At 53.4% G+C, this 17,991-nt stretch overlaps 1 protein-coding gene across 1 annotated transcript in view; it reads left to right on the top strand.

The window, feature by feature from the left end:
* The first annotated feature begins 2,032 nt into the window (after window positions 1-2,032).
* The window catches only part of TMPRSS2 (transmembrane serine protease 2), a 29,408-nt gene continuing 13,449 nt past the window's right edge, over window positions 2,033-17,991 (top strand). The window contains 5 exon segments of the mRNA XM_057697129.1: window positions 2,033-2,114; window positions 10,231-10,301; window positions 12,405-12,627; window positions 16,840-16,926; window positions 17,631-17,744. Of these exon segments, the coding sequence (XP_057553112.1) occupies window positions 10,287-10,301; window positions 12,405-12,627; window positions 16,840-16,926; window positions 17,631-17,744 (439 nt within the window). The 5' untranslated portion in view covers window positions 2,033-2,114; window positions 10,231-10,286.

Here is a 17,991-nt window from a genome sequence, read left to right as displayed (position 1 = left end):
ATATTTGTCTTTCTCTGTCTGACTTACTTCACTTAGTATGATAATCTCTAGGTCCATCCATGTTGCTGCAAATGGCATTATTTCATTCTTTTTTTATGACTGAGTAATATTCTGTTGTATATATGTACCATGTCTTCTTTATCCATTCCTCTGTTGATGGACATTTAGGTTGTTTCCATGTTTTGGCTACTGTAAACAGTGCTGCAATGAACACAAGGGTGCATGTATCTTTTCAAATTGTAGTTTTGTGCAGATATACGCCCAGGAGTGAGATTGCAGGGTCGTACGGCAACTCTGTTTTTGATGTTTCGAGGAAACTCCATACTATTCTCCATAGCGGCTGCACCAATTTACATTCCCACCAACAGTGTAGGAGGCTTCCTTTTTCTCCACACTCTCTCCAGCATTTTTTATTTGTAGACATTTTAACGATGGCCATTCTGACTGGTGTGAGGTGCATGCTGTGCTTTTTGGTGGAGGAGCTATCTTTATCCCGGTACTAGCTCCCTGGTGATGGAAAGATGGCTACCAACAATTCCTGTGACTACTTGCTTCTTTCTCCAAGCACAAGGAAGAGGATCTCTGGAGCCTCCAGTAGAAGAGTAAAAAAATACCAGCTTCCCTACCCCAGGAAACCTCTCTTCCAAGTCTCACCGGCCAAAAGTGGGCTGTGTGTTCATCCCTGAAGCACAAGTTCATGCAGGGATGGGATTCAGCTGCTGAGCCAGGCACTGGCCACGTGCTCACCTCCAACACTGGGGTGGAGGTGGCTCCCCAAGCTGGTGATCTGCCCCTGGGAGATGTGTAAACCCTTACAAAAGTTCTGGAAAGTTGCCAAAAGAAGGGAAAATGAATAGTGAGAAAACAACCACAAGAGGGATGAAGGTACAGACACACGCACCGCCTGGTGTGTAGGTGGACACTGGGGTTTGCTGGAACAATGGTGCCATTCCCTGAGGGCTCGAGCTACACTATTCAAGACAGAAATAAATGAGTCGCCACCAGAAGGCCACCTGAGCCGACCTATCTCCTGGAGACAGTCCTCAAGGGTCTTCTACTTGGACAACCTGTACACCCGTGACAGATGAGAAATGGGAAGGACTGGGGCATATGCGGCATGGTCCCCTGTTGTGGATCTAAGGATGGGAGCCAATGGAGAGGGTGGGGAGAACTTACTACGAAAGTCCAGTCCCAGGACTCGCACCTGCTCAGAAAGGAGAATTGAGCCAAGGTAGCACGTGACTTGGAATGAATTGGGCGTTCTTCTGCTTCTACCTGATTCTGAAGCAATGCACGTTAATCTGTGCATTTCAAACAACATTGGAAAGAGCGTCTTAAAAAGAGGCAGAAATACAAGATTTATCTTACCCTCTTTTCTCACCCCCTGTCTCTTGCCTTAGATGGGCGGGAAGACCTCCAGCCACTCTTGCGGACGTTCCCTAGGGAGGGGGAGGGACTTGGGACCTGATGGCAGAAAAAGGCAGCCCAAGAGGACCGGGGAGGGTCTTTGGCGCGGAGCGCTGCGTCCTTGGGCTCTAGTGCCCGGGCCAACGGCCCTTGGGAGCAGATCTCTGGGTCCTCGCCGAGGGCACAGAGGCCAAGCAGGTCCCCCGCACCAGGGCTCGGCCGGCTCACACGAGACTCGGTCAGAGCTCCCCAGAGTCCCCGTCCTGAATCTAAACTCCAGTGTTCAGGCGCCAAGCGCCGGCGATCGGCCGGGTGCAGGGGAAGTGGGGAGGGAGATGCGCTCCTCCCCAACCCTAAACTGCCCTCTGGGGACGGAAGCGTGCCCTGAGCTGCGGAGAGCGCGTCCCGGGCTTTCCCTGGAGGAAACGCCTCCTCCGGCCGCCCCCGCCCGAACCAGCCTCTCCCGGGACGGCCGTTCCCGGCCGTCCCCTCCTCCTGCCCGAGGTGACACGGGACCGGCGCTTGGGGGTGTCGCCCTGGGCACTCGGACACCGCCTCCTGGGATTAAAGCGAGAGCCAGGGAGGATCGGGGAGTCCGAGCTGGGCAGAGGAAGACGCGAACTCCGGCGGAGGCGGCGGAGGAGAAGGAGGAGGAGGAGGAGGAGGAGGGGTGAGGGGCGGGGAGCGCCGGGCCCGGAGCGCAGCAGGTAAGCGGCGCGCGCGGTGGGTTCCCTGTGCGGGGTCGGGGCTGGGGGTCCACGGAGCGAGCGAGGACCTGGGCGCGCAGGAGCGACCTAACCGCCCCCCGCGCTGGGTGGGAGCGGCGGGAGGTGAAGCCAGGAGCGAGCAGCTCCGGCTGGCGCGTCCTCCCGCCCGCGGGACGCACGCGGCTGAGCCTGGCAAAGTGACCTGCGGGAGGTCGGGAGGGTTCCGCGCTCCTGGGACGCCTTGGCGCGCGGGTCAGAGTCCCCCGGCTGCCCCGTTGGCACCACTCGCCTGGGACAGGTTGCCCTGCGGGTCCTTAGCCAATTGGTAGGAGAAAAGGTGCCTCGGGGTCCCTCCGGGTGGGTCCCCTCAGCTGAAGTCGGCTCCTGATGTCCTGCCTTCTGGGCCCCGAGCTGGGGATGAGGGGTGCGCCTTTTCCCTTTGGGGACAAGGGAGGGGGAGGGTTGTCCATCCGCTTCTTTGTTTCGGGAAAAATCTCTGCAGCCCCGGAGTGTTACCTGAACTCCCGCTTCTTGGTTCCCTCCCGAAGTGGGGAGAAACTGGAAACTCTCTGAGATGCTGGGAGAGATACGGCTAGCGCGGTGGAGACAGGCCCGGAGGGCCCCCGGCCGAGGTGCGAACAGCTCGGCGGCCCGTGGAAGGCACTGCCCACAGCTCGGGCCCCAGTGCAGAGACCCAGAGACGGTGATCAGGGCTGGGCCGCCTGGACAGGGGGCACCCCCCCACCCCCACTCCCGCCCCGGGAGGAGAAGTCCTGGTCTCTAGGCGCTCGCTCCTTGCCAGGGACAAGGCCGGGCACAGGGCGCTTTGGTCCCCCACATGCTGTCGGGCAGGACCCAGGACTGGGGCTGGGCGGCTGAGCTCGCCAGCCTGGCACTGCGTGATGATCCCAAATCCCAAATTCGTTCCCGACGCCCAGGCGGCAGCGGGCCTGTCAGGTGGAATCCCCCTGGATAGTTTGGAAGGGAAGGGATAGCACTCCGAGGTCTGCCTGCCGGGCAGGGGTCACCCAGGGATCTACCTCGAGCCTGCGAATCCTGCCCTGATTCAAACCCGGTGGTAGTCGCAGAGCCAAGTACAGTAGGGGGCACACACCCGGCGCGCTCTCCTGGCGATCACGGCTGTAGGTAGCCAACCAAATGATGGAAAATTACAAAGGCTGCTAAGGAGAGTTTCAAGGTGTTTAGAAAACCTGAAGTGAGGGGAGGGTTGTTGACTTAGCCTGGGAGGTTGAGGAAGGTTCTCCAGGAAGTGAGGATGGAGCTAACGTCCCCTGGAGGAGGGTGGGGGCTGGGAGTGTGGGCAGGGCTTACACAACCAAGGGGCTTGGGGGCCTAGGCACTGCTGCTGCTGAGTGAGGTGGAGAGGGTGGGGGAGCCCAGGGAGTCACTGGAGCGACGCTCCCGGCTTCCTCAGCTTTACCAGAGGTGGGGTCTGCCTGCGTCCCCCCATCCCCGCCGACCTTCCTGGACCCCTGAGGTCAGGGTGCAAGGCCAGGGTGCGCCAGCAAGCCCTCAGCACAGGAGTCCAGGAATTTGCCGTGTGGGCCTCTGCCTGGAGATGGGCCATCCACACCTCCCTCTCTGCTTTTAAAAGTAGCAGCCTGAGAGCAGTGGGGGCCTCTGGTCTTGACTGGGATGTTTGTTTGGTCCCCAGCAACATCTTTCTTATTGACGCCTCCAAGGTCCGTCATCTAACAAGTTGCTGTGGTTGCCTGGAGCCTGCAGCGTCCAGGAGACTGCCTGGAAACTGGCTGCCTTGCACCCTGGACTTGGTTGCCTTAATTGTAGGCGAAAATGGGGCCACACGCGTGTCATCATAACAGCAAGTGTGGATGTGGCGTTTTCTTCCGGCCGGGAGTCGTCCCAAGCTCTTTATAATGTATTTAACTCCGTTGAGAGGAAACTGAGGTGGAGAGGTGAAATCACTTGCTCCAGGTCCTGTAGGGAGAACTGGGGATGCAGGCAGACCATCTGGCTCCAGGGAAGCTGGGTGAGGGCTGCCATCCTCGTGGGAAAGGGGCTTGCTCGTGGGCCACGCTGGCTTCCCCATCATCCAAGAGCAGAGCCCCACCTGGGCTCCCTGATGCCCGCTTCCAGGGTGACCTGGGCAGGAGAGCCTGGGGCAGTGCAGAGGGCTGAACTTGCTGGGGGATGGGGCTGCGGGGGAGAAAGTCCTCCAGGCCACGAAGCCTAGACGCACGAAGGACATTGTGTTGGTTATCATCCTGTTACGTGTGCTGATCGTGACTCTGGGCCCAGCACGGGGCACGGGGTCTGCCAGGGTGTGTGGGGCAGGCCTCCGGGTTGGTACCTCTCACTCGTTGCCACCGAAGCTTGTGGCAGGAGTCCTGGGGGACTTTGGAATCATTTGGGGCCATTGCCTTGGTTTCAATTGCTGCATCAGACTCTAAAGGAATAAGAAATCTATTTTTCTAAGCCCTCCAGAAAGTTCCACATTTGGGAACCAGGGGTCATGCCTAAGCCTTAAACAGGGAAGTAGAAAGAAAAGGCAACTGGCTCAAGGTAGCTTCTGGCCAGCTTTGATTACTTAAGGAGGGGAAGCTGGTCCTGCTGGTGTGGGGGGTGGTGGAGGGGCCTCTGCTGCTCTCACAGCTCTGGGTCTCCTACGGGGGTCCTACTTCCCACAATTGCTGAGCCTTTGCTGCTCTTCCTGGCCCCTCCTTATTTTCCAGGCCACCTGCCAGGGGACCCCCTGCCTCTGGGCTGGCCCAGGATGCGCTAAGTGGCCTCTGGGGGATGGGGTGCAGGGGTGTCACACACCTCAGTGCTGAGATGTGAACTGGGGCAGGCTTGGGGAGTCCCTTCCTAGCTCGGGGTGGGGGAGCCCTATACATCGGCCCTCTTGGGGAACCCTGGCTTGCAGGCCCCCCCGGGGGGGGGGATGGGCCTGGGGTGGGGGAGGGGATTCCTGGTGCCCCCTGAGCCATTGACTGTCCTGGGCCCAACGGCACATAGAGGAGCAGAGGGCTCGGCTGGTCACACAGGCAGTGCTGGGGAACAACCCAGAGGCAGCGCTTGAGGTCAGGAGGACGGGGAGGTGACCTGGGACTTGGTTGGCCGCGGCCACTGGACAGTGGTCAGGAGAAGAAGAACAAGGAGTGTGAAAAATGTCACAGGCAGCCTTTAGCGGCATCCAGGGAGGACGGCAGACCCTGACTTTCGGGTGGGGGTGCGGCCAGTTCCTTGGACTGGGAACAGTGTGGTTTTGAGGAGGGAAGGTGACCCAAGGACGTGCTTTTTGCTCTTGTTAGAGGCACGTCAAGGAGAAGGAAGGAAGGACTTGCCGTGGGTGGGAACTGCAGGCACTTGGTTTGTGTGTACCAGTTAAGCCATCAGGCATCAGGGGTGGGCTGGGGTGCAGGAGCGGGGAGGGTACAGAAATGTGATAAGAGAGCAGGAAATGTTTGAAAGGCACCAGCTGAAGTCTGGAAGCTCAGGCAGGGGCAGGGTGGACAGGATCGTTGGGCGCTCAACCAATAGGCCTGGGAAGAGAGACCGTGGCCTTCTGGCAGACGTTCGTTAGAGAAATATTTTCTAGTGAGCTCTGATCTGGAAGATGAGACCCAGCCCAGGCTTTGTGATTGCTTGTTTGTATGTGACCTGCTGTCAGAATCCTTTAAGATCCTTGCTTTCTGAGGGGCTCTCCTGGCAGGGTGCGTGCCTGGCTTCGTTTGAAACTTAATCTGCATACAGGGCGCTTGGAGCTTGTGTTTTCTAGGGACGGGTTTGGAGTCCATTCTTTGCATTTCTCATCAAAAATTAATACAAGATCATCATGCCTGGCCTTGCAGCTGAAGCCCAATTTGGTTCTAGAATGTGCTGGAGAAATGACCTTTCAGTGTTGTTGGTTTTTTTTTTTGGTTTGAGGAAATGTTTCTTCCAAGGCAACCCAGTCGATATTAACTTTCTCATTGTTAGGAACTTGCTTTCCCTGGATTGAGTTAAATCTGCCTTCCTGATATTTCTGACCATTTCCATCCTGGATTCTTTGGGTTTTCACAGGAAAAAATCAAGTCCCCCTTCTGCACAGCAGTCCCTTAGCTGCTATCATTATGTTATCCCTAAGGGCTCATTATGTGGTAGGCACGGTGCTAGGACACGTACTCACTTAATCCTGGCAAAACCCCCATTGACTTGTTATGCCCATTTCACAGGTTGACTCAGACAAGTTCCTCAAACTTTAGACAGTGGCCTTTGCACTTTATCGAGGCCTCCTCCCTCCTGGAGGGATGGGGTACCTCTCCGGCCTGCCTGTCACGTTGGCCATGCGGTCAGCTCTGTGCACCTGGACCTGTGAGGTCACCCACGTCCTCAATTTAGAGGCTGCTTTTGTCCAGGTGCAGGCTTTCCGGTGCGCTCTCTCTCTTAAATTTCATATTATTCATTTGGCTTTTGGGATACCAAAAAAAAAACAAAAAACAAAAAACAAAAACCCAAATATTGGAACACTTTCTTTGTATGGTACAAAGCTAGATTTGAAAAATACAAGGACCAGACCTAATTCCTGCCCTAAAAAGTTTGTAATCTCGTTTGGACAATGAGGCATTCATAAGAAAAGAAACTTGGATGATGTAGGCAGTACCTCTCCTGAGCTGCCGTGTCTCCCCCCCCCCCCATTCCTGGGTCAATCACTGTGTATGCCATTTCTCTGATGGTCTTACACTTGTTTCTGTTGAACTGCTACTTAAATCCACCACTGTCCGTTAACTTTCCTCCGACAGTGCATTTTGTCCCCAACAGGACATGAGAACATCTTTCCATGCAAGGTGATTTTATGCAGTGGTTGAGGCATAGGGGTTCTGTTGGTCACGGATCATCGGATAGGGAGTGTCTGTTGGTATTGCTTGCTCTGGAGTTTGCAGAAAGGACACCAAATCTGAACTCAAGGAGGGTGGGGCTTCTTCCACTCATCACACCTCGTCACACCACCAGCATCTCGTAGGCATCGGGCGGGGCCCAGTACAGGAGCGCACGTGTGAACGGTAGATGTGGGGAAAGTCAGTGGAGCCTTCATTATAGGGAAAACCCTTGACCTCTGGGTGGGGGTGAGTATCTATGAGACTGATCTCATTTGCATTGGTTTGATAGTTTTCAAAATAAATCTCCAGCAAATGTGTTCTGAGGTCCAGAGGAAAGACTCTACAAAATACGGAGAGGCTCTTCTCGTTTGGAAATAACCTCATTACATCACAGGATGGTGGTAGGATTCCACAGCACCATCTTACTGAGTGGTGGCCGGGCAGGTGACTCCAGGCATGAGTCACCTCTGAAAGGAGAGCCCAGGGTGGCCCGGGACAGCCGTGCTCTGCTGTGTGACTCAAGTGGGCGAAGTTGGAGCGGGACCTCCCCAGGAACAAGGAGGCAGGCAGAGCTTCGGCGCACATACTCTTTGTTGCTTCAGGGAAAAGTGCTTCTTCCAGGCTGGCTTTCCGGAATCAAGGGTGATCATCTGTGTCCTTTAATGGACAGGAAAGAACATTCGAGAAGCAGTGTTGTGTCGCCATCTAGGTTGCCTTGCCCCTTTTGGAAACCAGTTAAAGAGATTTACTATCTTGTGCAGGCGTGGAGTTGCCTGTTTTGAAGATGAACCACACGGAACGTGATCTCCTGGTCCTTTTGGACGGCAGTGCGTCTCCCATCAGATCCAGTTCCTGAGGGAGACATTCCCCCCCCCTCCTTTGTCTCTGGCCACAGGGAGTTAGAGGCAGAACGACTCTCCTCTTCCCTTCCAAAGTCCGTGGCCACCAACCTGGGCGCACTTGGTGTGCTGGATTCTAAGGGTTAGTGGGCTGTGGGATCGCTGGGTGAGATAGGATTGTGCTGCGGCTGCTTCTGGGTCCTGGGCTTTTAGGGGGCCATTCCTGGCCACGGCTCTCAGTGCCCCTCGAGGTCCTGGCTTCCTGGTCTCTCGCTGTTAGGGATCTGGAATGAATAGGGAGCGTGGATTTCAGGCATTGATTCATCACTCCTTTCAGAAGGCTCTTAGACCGGGAAAGCCGCCAGTGGGATCGAATTTTCATTTCCTGAAACTTCAACCAAACCTATAACAGGCAAGATAGCTCAGAGCACAGGGAGAGACTGCCACTGAGGACAGGGAAACCAGGGGTGAGAATGTTCGCAGGGGCAGGACTCGCCTGAAACTAATCCAAGGAAGGTGCGAGCTTTTCTTGCTTAGGGTAGAGGATATTGTGCTGCTGTTAAGTCTCGGAAAGCTCTCTCTTTACAGAGCAGATGTAGGAAAGGTTGTTAATATGTGATAATTACACCCACTTAAAGGCTTAAACGTCATATATATTCTAAATGGTAATCTCTTCCTCCTATATATTGGTCAGGTTTTTTTCCCTCGTACCCGGAAAGGTATTCACTTTTTTTTTTTAATCTTAAAAAAAATCTCAAACCTATCAGTACGAACTGGTTCTTTTATTTTGTCTTTACATGGAGAGTAAATAAACGATCTGGTGCATTTTTCTTGTGACCTGTTCAGTGAAGTTTCTCAAGATTAAACAGCCATACTTCTATTTTTATTTACAGCAAGTTAATGTTTGGGTTTTTTTTTTTTTTTTTGATGTAATGAGTCAAATAATAATTTTGCCCGGGAGTCAGGGAGGCGGTGCTGGGTGGGAGTCAGCTCTGTTGCCTTTGGCGCCATTGGGCTTTCCGAGCTGGTGGATTTCATGTTGGTATCATCCAGATGCAAATCAGCAAATCTGCAAATGCTACCAATCAGGCCCATCTTGCCTCTGTGGGCAGTTCAACATTTGTCGGCTTTATGATCACTTTTATTTAACAAACATGTATGCAGCACTTCCTGTGTGCCACGCACTGAGGGTTTCATTATCAACTCGTTTCACTGCTCCACCAACCCTGTGGTGGGTGCTCCTGTTATCCCCTTTTGCAGACAAGGAAACCGAGGCCCAGAAACATTAAATGACTTGCCCAGGGTGCCAGGTAGTGAGTGATTGAGCTGGGGTTTGGATCCAGAGGCTAGTCGTGGACGTAACCACCTGATCGTGCTGTCCACATCTGCTGTGTGCCAGGCAGTTTACAAGTGAAACATGCTCAGACCTGATCTGGCCAGCTTTGAAGCCCGGAGCTTTCTCAGTGGGGACACGGTCCTGAGGATGGGTGACTGTGAAGGCCGTGTCTTGCAGTATTGTGTGGTCATTTCAAGGCAGTCGGGAGCGGTGGACAAAAGCCATTATTTGCTTATGATGGGAAGATTGACTGTAAAGCTTTGTATGTTGACCGTCTTTCTAGATAGTACTGTTAACTCCTCACAAACGTCAGCAAACAAGGTGACCCAGAGCTTTCTTTTCATTACCGATATCCTTAGAAACCACCCAAAGGGTTAGTTCTGAATTTCTTTTCTGGATTTGGGGTAATGAGTGGAGTAGCAGGTCGGTATGGATGCGTTTTATGGAATTTTTAAACAAATGTGTTTATTAAGATTGGGGCGATTCCATGTGGTTTATTTGAAAAGTCCGGTGTGGCCTCCGTGTGGGTCCAAGCTCTAGACCAGCTGCTCTAGGCGGGGTGGGCAGCTCCTCCCTTGTCCCAGCGGGTGCTCTGCAGAGTCTCATCACATCCGCCACGGCCCAGGCGTGCGAGGTGTCTGCCTGTGCCCTCGCGTTTAAATCCTCACCTGAACAAGCCAGTGTGACGGCTGCGTCTGCTTCGGCCCGCGATTCAGAGAGGTCACTTGCCCAAGGACACCTGAGGACGTGGCACTGCCAGGGGCTGACCCGGATCTCTGCCCTCCTTCACCTCCACCCAACCCTGTGCCTGTTTCTCTTTTCCTGGATTCTCCTCTTGGTGGAGGGGACCTCGGGGAAGTCTGGGCCTCCTGATGGGAGCTGGGTGAGTGCAGCAGGCCCTGAACTTAAGTTGCAAGCAAGCGGGTCCTAGTCTCCTTCAGGATGAGCAGCTGCGGGAGGAGGTGGTGAGGTCAAGGCGAAGGGGAGCGGTCAAAACTGCGTGGTTCTGGCAAGAGGTGACACTCCTAGTTCTCTCTTGACTCCTCTTCTGCAAACTCACCGGTATGGAAATATGACAGTCTCGTCGTTCTTGCTTCTAGGTCCGCTTGGACGTTCCAGATACCTCCCTCTACCTGATGCAGCTGATACAATCAGGATGGCTTTAAACTCAGTAAGTGGTTAATCATTACCTTCCCAGCCTTTCCTCGGTCCAGTTCCTTCTGTTATTTCCAGCGGTGTGTGCTGGTCAGCATTTTAGGAGCTGTTTGCAGGACTGCCTTGTGCTCCCAGGAGTCTGTGAAGGCATTCTCCGGGTGAGGGGTGAGCAGGAGTGGGGCGGGGCTGGGGGGATGGGGAGCCGCTTGGCAGCTGCACAGCTGGGAGTCTCCGGAGTCTCGGAGCTGTTGGGGGTGTGGTGATGTGATTCTCCCCTGCCTGTCTTCTCTTCCTGCTCTGATTGGGGCGGGGCAGGGGGCAGGGGTGAGATGTGGGGACAGATAAGGCAGGACGGAGGTGAGAGGGAGTGAGTCCCGGGAGAAGAGAGTGCATGGGATACTACTGGCCAGCAGAGTACAGTGTAGCCTGCTTCCTGGTAGCCTGGGACAGGTCATGGCTGAATAGGACACTGGGCTGGCCGCCCCTCTCCCTGAGACGCTTCCCCCAACACACACATGTGCGCGCACACACACGCACACTCATGCTTTGGAGACAAAGGCACTATCTTTACTCCTCATTGCATCTCACTCATCATCTTATATCTGGGAATAAGTGCATTTAATAGACAGTTGTGGTTGATAACAAAAATGTTCTCTTGCTTCTACCTGGAAAATAGACCTTTGCTTCCCCTGCCCCTTTATTTAGTGCTATGTATTTATTTAGTATTTATTTATACTGGATCCTTTGAAAATTTCAAGTCCACGGCACAGGAATTCACCTGGCCAAACCGCTGCACCTGCTCCCACCTTCCCTGGGAAGGACAGCGTGTTCTTAGATGCTTCAGATATAGCAGAGGCCAAATGCCTGAGCTGCTTTTTGGCCTCTGGTTCCCCCATTTAGATGAGAGATTACAGTTCGCTTTCTCTTTCTGTGACTGCTCTGGTTTTGAGTGTAATCTTTGGACTTTGGGAGGAGCGCGTTGGTGAGTTATTAAACTACATTTGGCCCGTTGCTTTCTAATCACGCTGCCCTGGAGGCCCCATTTAAAATTCTCAGCATCAGGTCACCTCTGCCCAGAATACTGGTCCTCTCTGAGCTCCCAGTCAACAAGGAACAAGGGGAGAAATCACTGAGTGAGGAGGAGTGTTGCATGTGGACACTCAGATAAGAGAGCAAGTGTGGCTCGCAGAGGGCGGTCCAGGGGGGCTGAAGCAGGACAAGGTCGCATGCTGCTGGGGTCTGGAGTGTCCAGTGGGGGTGGGGCCTGGAAAGGGCAATTTTTAAGTAGGCAGAGGGGGAGGGGAGGGCATTCTAAGAGGATAGAAAGCAGCCACAGGATGGAGCTGAGCGTGAAATGCAGTGGCTGGGTACCCCTTTCATGTTCATGTGTGGGCACACCGTGCCCCAGAAATTCTACTCACAGGGATGGAGCTGCTGAAGCCCACATGGTCTCCACACAAATGCATGTGCCGTAGAAAGATGCTCATGGGAGCAGATCTGCTAGCCGCCCCTCAGCTGTAAATCCTTTAGGTAGATTTCTTAACCTCTGTCACTCACATTCCTGTCTGCAAAATGGGTATGTCCATCACACATGTACCGTCTTAGGGGGCTATGATCAGGCTTCAAGGAGGACGTGGATACAGGTGCCCAAAGCTGGTGAGCGCTCAAGTGTCAGCTATTATTATTCTCATTATAATTCTACCATTGCTAGTTTATATCTTTGCATCCTCCTCTCAGGGCATACGGTATTGGCTCATTCCCAGACTTCTACACACTTTTTTTCTTTAGTTTCTCACTCAGTCTCAATGTCAGCCATTTATTTTTTTTCTTTATTTCAAAAAATGGATAGTAAACAAACAAGCAAAACCAAAAACTATTGCCCATTAATTGGAAGCGCTGGTGAGTTTTCATCCTACATGAGTTCAGTGTTTGCATTATTAAAGATGCCCTGAAAGAATCTGCAGCAATGTCCCAGCGTCTTGTCTGAGTGCAGTAGGATGTGTATTTAACCTTCAGGATAATTAGGGTTTTGTATCATTCATCTTCTTTCTAAATTTTTTTAATTGAGGTATAGTTGCTTTACAACACTGTGTCATTCATCTTCTTTTTAATCCTTTAGGGATCTCCACCAGGTGTCGGGCCTTACTATGAAAACCACGGATTCCAGCCCGAAAGCCTCTACCCTCCACAGCCGCCCATGGCGCCCCGTGCCTACGTGGGGTATCCAGCTCAGTACTACCCGCCCGCGGTGCCCCAGTACACCCCCAGGGTTCAGACGCACGCCTCGACACCTGTCATCTGCACGCAGCCCAAACCCCCGTCGGGGACAGCGTGGACCTCAAGTAGGACCATTTTTGCGTTTATTTCCTCTAATGGAACCCGAGTTTTGGGTCTGCCCGCTCCGGTGGGCCCTCTGCCCGCACCAGCTCTGGCTCCGGCTCTGCTGGCTGCCAGGGCTGGTCTGGATCTGCGTGCCTCTCCCCTCCCTGACTCTGCGTCAAAGCTGTGGGCCTGGGTCTCACCTCCCGTGGGCCTTTGGGGGGACCTCCCGGCTGCTAAGACCTTCGTCTCCCACTAACGCTCCTGTACCAGGTCGGCCCGTACCACCCAGGGTGGTCTTCCCAGCGGGGCTTCCCTAACTGCCTCTTGTCTGCCTGGTGTGTCGCTGAACCATCTTGAGTAGATGCTAAGCTCCCAGTGCAGGGAGAAACGACCTAACCTTTCCCTGGGTGCCATGGGACACTGCACATCACGTTCAAGGTGCTCCAAGAGTATTTTGTGTTCAGTGAATGAAGTAGCTGGAGGGGTTGTTGTACAGAAGCACCTGCAACATTTCTCTTGGCTTAAAGGAGGCTCTTGTAGCCAGATCTGAGCGGGCCACGGAAGAGGGCTGAGGGATTGAAGGTGGTATGTCCTCTGCCCGTCACCTTAATCCCATATCTTTCCTACCCTCTGGTTCATCTACTTTCTTTGCATTTCCTTTTATCTCTTTTCCCTCCAGACCCCTTCCTATTGCACCCCTCCCCCAGCTTTTAACACAGGCTAGTGGACGTGGTAAGAACTGCCCAGGCAGGACTAGTATTGCCAGTACTAGTGTGAGCACAGAGCTAGTAGAGTGGCAGAACCAAGGAACATTTTCGTTGATAATGTTTTTAGTTTATTTCATGAGATGTGCACACCTGTGTACTTACACAGTGAAAGGTTAATGACACAGTGAATTTCCATGAGCTACCACTTCGCCACAAGTAATGGCAGTGAGGGATAACGAGTCATACCTGTACCCTCTGAAGATGCCCCTCGCCACATCTCTCCAGCTCTTTACAAGCACCGTCACTCTTGTATTTCTGCCTTGCCTCTGCCGCCATCACGCTTCACAGGTGGCTCTTCCATCCTTCCTTCTCCCCACCTCTATTCTCTTTCATTGCAGCGTCTTCTACCCCTTTGTAATCCCTCTCCCTTAATCACCCCCGCTCCTTCCCTATATGGTTCTCTTTCCCCCCATCAGTTTGTCTTGGATCAAGGAAGCACTTGACTCTGCACTGATGTCTTTCTGGTGGTGGTTGGTAGATCGAGACCAGTGGCTCCTGATGGGGTGATTTTGACCCCCAGGGACATGAGGCAATGTCTAGAGACGGTTTTGGTTGTTATAACCGGGGTGGGGGTGCTACTGGCCTCTCCTGGGTAGGTACCAGCCATGCTGCTCAATATCCTTCAGTGCACAGGATGACCCCACACCAAGCATGACTCAGCCAAGATGTCCGTGGTACCCAGGCTGAGGACCCCTGATCTCAGCCCATCAGAGTGGTTAGAGCAAAGCCAGGTTGAAGAGAGTTAAGGAACCCCAGACAGTGGTACCTGCCTCCCAAAGAAAGAAGACAGTGGTCAGAAAAACCAAGGGTCCTCTTGAGGTCAGCACCTGCAAAAGGCAGTGCTTATACCAGCGACCCTCCAGCCTAGGAGGACAAAAGGAACCCACGTGCCTGACACACATGTTTCCACTTTTCTGGGGGAAAGATGTGGTGATGATAGGCATTTGGACAGGTATATATAAATCCCTCCTCAGTTACTTTATAAGGAAAGACTCTGAGCCCACAGGTATGATTTTGCCGATAAAATGACCCTTTACACTCAAAAAATAGCTTAGTGACCTTCCTTTGGTATGATTTTTTTAAACCTTTTATTGACTTATATAGAAACATATACATTTGATAAGTGTGATGCCTAGTCTTGGAGTCTCTGTTTTTAATGAACAGATGACTCTTTAGAGCAGTTTAGGCTTGTAGAGCAATTGAGGGGGAGCTCCCGTGTACCGCTTTCTGTCACTCCCAGTGTTTCCCTCCCCATCTTGCCTGAATGTGTTAGATGTGTTGCGATCGATGAACCTGTATTGAACCATTATTACCAACTAAAGTCTATAGCTTTACATCAGGATTCCATTCTTCCCTTTGGATATTCGGTAGGTTTTGACCAGTGTATAAGGATGTGTCCATACTACAGTATCATACAGAATACTTTCACTGCCCCAGAAATCCTTTGTGCTCTACCGACGCATCCCCCCCCCCCCCCGCCGGCCCGTTGTCTCCCCCAACACTTGGCAACCACGGATCTATCTCCACAGTTTTGCCTTTTCTAGAATGTAGAGTTGGAATCATGCAGCACGTAGCTGTCAGAGCCTTGCAATTTTTATGTTGCAGGTTACTTAAATAGCACAGATGCAAGAGAACCCCAGCAGGAATACAAGGGAAATTTTTACCTTGATGGCTCTGTTTCCGCAAGCGCCATAGGTGTTTGACAGGGAACCACAATGCGCACACGTGTTAACGTTTGGGTTTTGGAGGACTGAAGGTCAACAGTCCTGTGATGCCGACAGTTGACACTGGACACGGTAGGGCTGCACCGACAATTGATAACAGTGGAGGTCAATGATTAGTCAGTTACAATCACACTCACAACGAATACAGTCGCAAACCAGCACCCAGTCACGTCTGATCAACCAGACCCTGATTCTGAAATGCCTGTCCAGCAAAGGTGAGACCTGCAGCTCCCGCTTTATGCTCGTTTGAGAGCTGGGCGGGTTGCCACCCTCTCACTGAGAGGTTCAACCCACCGGGCATGTTATTTAATCTTGGATAAGATGACATACAGGGAAGTCGCCCAAAGGAAGAAATCATCCTTGGCTAATGGGTCAGACTGGCCGTTTGGAATTTCCCCTGAGCTTCCTTGGCCACCCCGCCCTGACTGCTGTAAGATGCAACCACCGTGGGCCACGTGCTGATAACATGGCTGGCGGGCACGTGGCGCTCCTCAGACCAGTGGCTGTGACCTCACAGGTGAACCTGTAGGACCACAGACTCACGCCGCCTCACCCCGAGCTGAGTCAGAATCTCTGGGTAACAGGCTCCCTGGCTGATTCCTAGGCCTGTTTGAGCACAGACTGTGGAATTTCCAGAATGTGGTAACACAATGAGAGGTGAGGCTTTGAGCCCAGATCAGATGGGTCAGCTCTGGTCCAGCAACTCCAGAAGCTGAACTTCCTGGTCTGGGGGACTTCTGGAAGCAAGACTGTTCACAGGTGGGCTGCAGGTCCTCCCCATGCACTCCACCTCTGCAGCCGGGGTGTCCTCCTGTATGAACTAAGGAGTTGGAGGGTCTGTGTAAGAGCATTTGCCCCGATTCTCCCCTCCCCCCCCGCCCCCACCTGTCTCCTGAGGGAGCACTGGGCTTGGGGCTGCTCTCTGCACAGGAACTGCTGGGGGTGGCGGTGGCGGGCACCTTCCCCTGAACCTTGGCACGATGTTTGCCTTACACGCTGACCAACAACAGCATGTCGGTTTGTTTTGACTAGAGAGACTGGTGACCTTTTCCAAAAGTCTGTATTCTTAGCTGAAATGCGAGCCCAGAGTTCCTGCCCCCAGCCCGGGGGCGATGCCAACGCTGCCCAGTAGAACTCCATGCAGTGATGGGACGTCCTGCCTCTTCACGGTCCAGCGCAGTAGCCGCTGGCCGCATGGGCCTATTGAGCAGTTGAATTTACAGAACGATTTGCTGTCATTTAATGATAATTAATTGATGTGCAGATAGACACGTGTGGGTGGTGACTGTTGAACGAGGCAGTGTGACTCTGGCCCATCCATTCCCTACACCACCTTGAGGAAGAGGCTCTTTCCTGCTGCCTTGGGTACCACTGACATGGAGATGATGGTTTGCGGGGCACTGTCATTACTTTGAGTATGCTTGTAGTTAGAGGAACAAGGTATGTTTCCTTTTTCAGCCAGTTTTTTACAGTCATCATTTATCTGGCAATCTGCAGGCCTTACTTTTTTAAGAGCTTGACTTTAGTGTATGTTGCTTCATATCACGGCTTCCTGCTTCGGTTCTCCAAAAAGCCTAAAGTTCAGTGCCGTGGAAGAAGTAAGACCTCCCAGGATAGGTTCTTAAAAAAGAGAAAAGTCACATTTTAAAGTGTATAAGAATATATCATATTTCGATGATATTTGAGAGTCTAACTTCTAAGAAACTTGGCCACTAAGTTGTTTATTCAACTTTTCTTCCAGGGACTAAGAAATTCTTGTGCATCGCTTTCACCCTGGGGGCCCTCCTGGTGGGAGCCGTCCTGGCCGCTGTCCTGCTCTGGAAATTCAGTAAGTGCAGGACAGGGCCGAGTCGTGGTGTGCCGGCCCTTCAGCAGCTCTGCTCTCTGGGCTGGGGGGCCACCCACAGTCCCTCATGAAATTTCTCATACTTTCCTCCTGTTTGGTTACGTTATGCATGAATAACCGTTCTCAGAAGCAGCCTATCTCCTTTGCGGGCTTCCTGCTAATCCACGGGCTGTTAAGATCCCATGCCTTTTGTGTGGTACTGACACATGTGGGAGAAGCACGTTGAGGTTACCCCGTGCTTTAGGGCACTAGGTGGCACCTGGCACTTATGAGCGCAGATCCCGCACCTTGGGGCCACACCTGGTCCCTGTATCTCAGTGGATGGTGGCGGCTGCCACAGGCTGGGGTGCACCCTCCCTGGGCACCTCCTGCACCCACAGCCAGGTCTCCTCCATCACCCCGGGGCAGGGTTCGTGGATCACAGGACTCACCTCTGTGGCAGAGAGGAGGGGGGCTGCTGTCCAGATCTGAGGCTGGGAGGTCCTTCCCTGACCGGAAGTAAAAGACCTGAGGGCTTCAGCATCGCTGCGGCCAGCCCCGCTTCCTGTGATGTATGCTGTGGGGAAGGACCCATCCCCTCCTTTTACACTAAAGGAGGAAAAGCTGACTCCTCTTGTCACGTGGGCGCTGGGAGGTTCTCTTGGTTTCTCAGCCTGACGGGCATCTCCCTGCTGATTCTCTGCAAGTGGAAGACGAGTGCTCTGGGATGGAGTGTGGCTCCTCGGGGAGCTGCGTCAGCCCCTCTCACTGGTGCGACGGCATCCTGCACTGCCCTGGAGGCGAGGACGAGAACCGATGCGGTGAGTGGCGGGGCCGAGCTGGTCCCTTGGGAGGGGACCGCTCTGCCTGGGTACCGGCTGCCCACCATAGAGGCCACAGCAGGGCAGGTGGGATGGTGCCAGGCCCGTGTCCCGCACGTCGATCATTCCACCACTGGATCCCTCCCTACCTGGAGACGGAGCCTTGCATCTAAGCCCAGTTTCCAGATGAGGAGACGGGCTCAGAGAGGGCGAGCTCCCTCCCGGCATCACACAGCCAGGGGGAAGG

Source organism: Hippopotamus amphibius, chromosome 10 (assembly GCF_030028045.1).
Source record: "Hippopotamus amphibius kiboko isolate mHipAmp2 chromosome 10, mHipAmp2.hap2, whole genome shotgun sequence".
Taxonomy (NCBI): Eukaryota; Metazoa; Chordata; class Mammalia; order Artiodactyla; family Hippopotamidae; genus Hippopotamus; species Hippopotamus amphibius.
The sequence above is the reverse complement of the archived record's forward strand: the minus strand, read 5'-3'. Positions and strand labels throughout refer to the sequence as shown.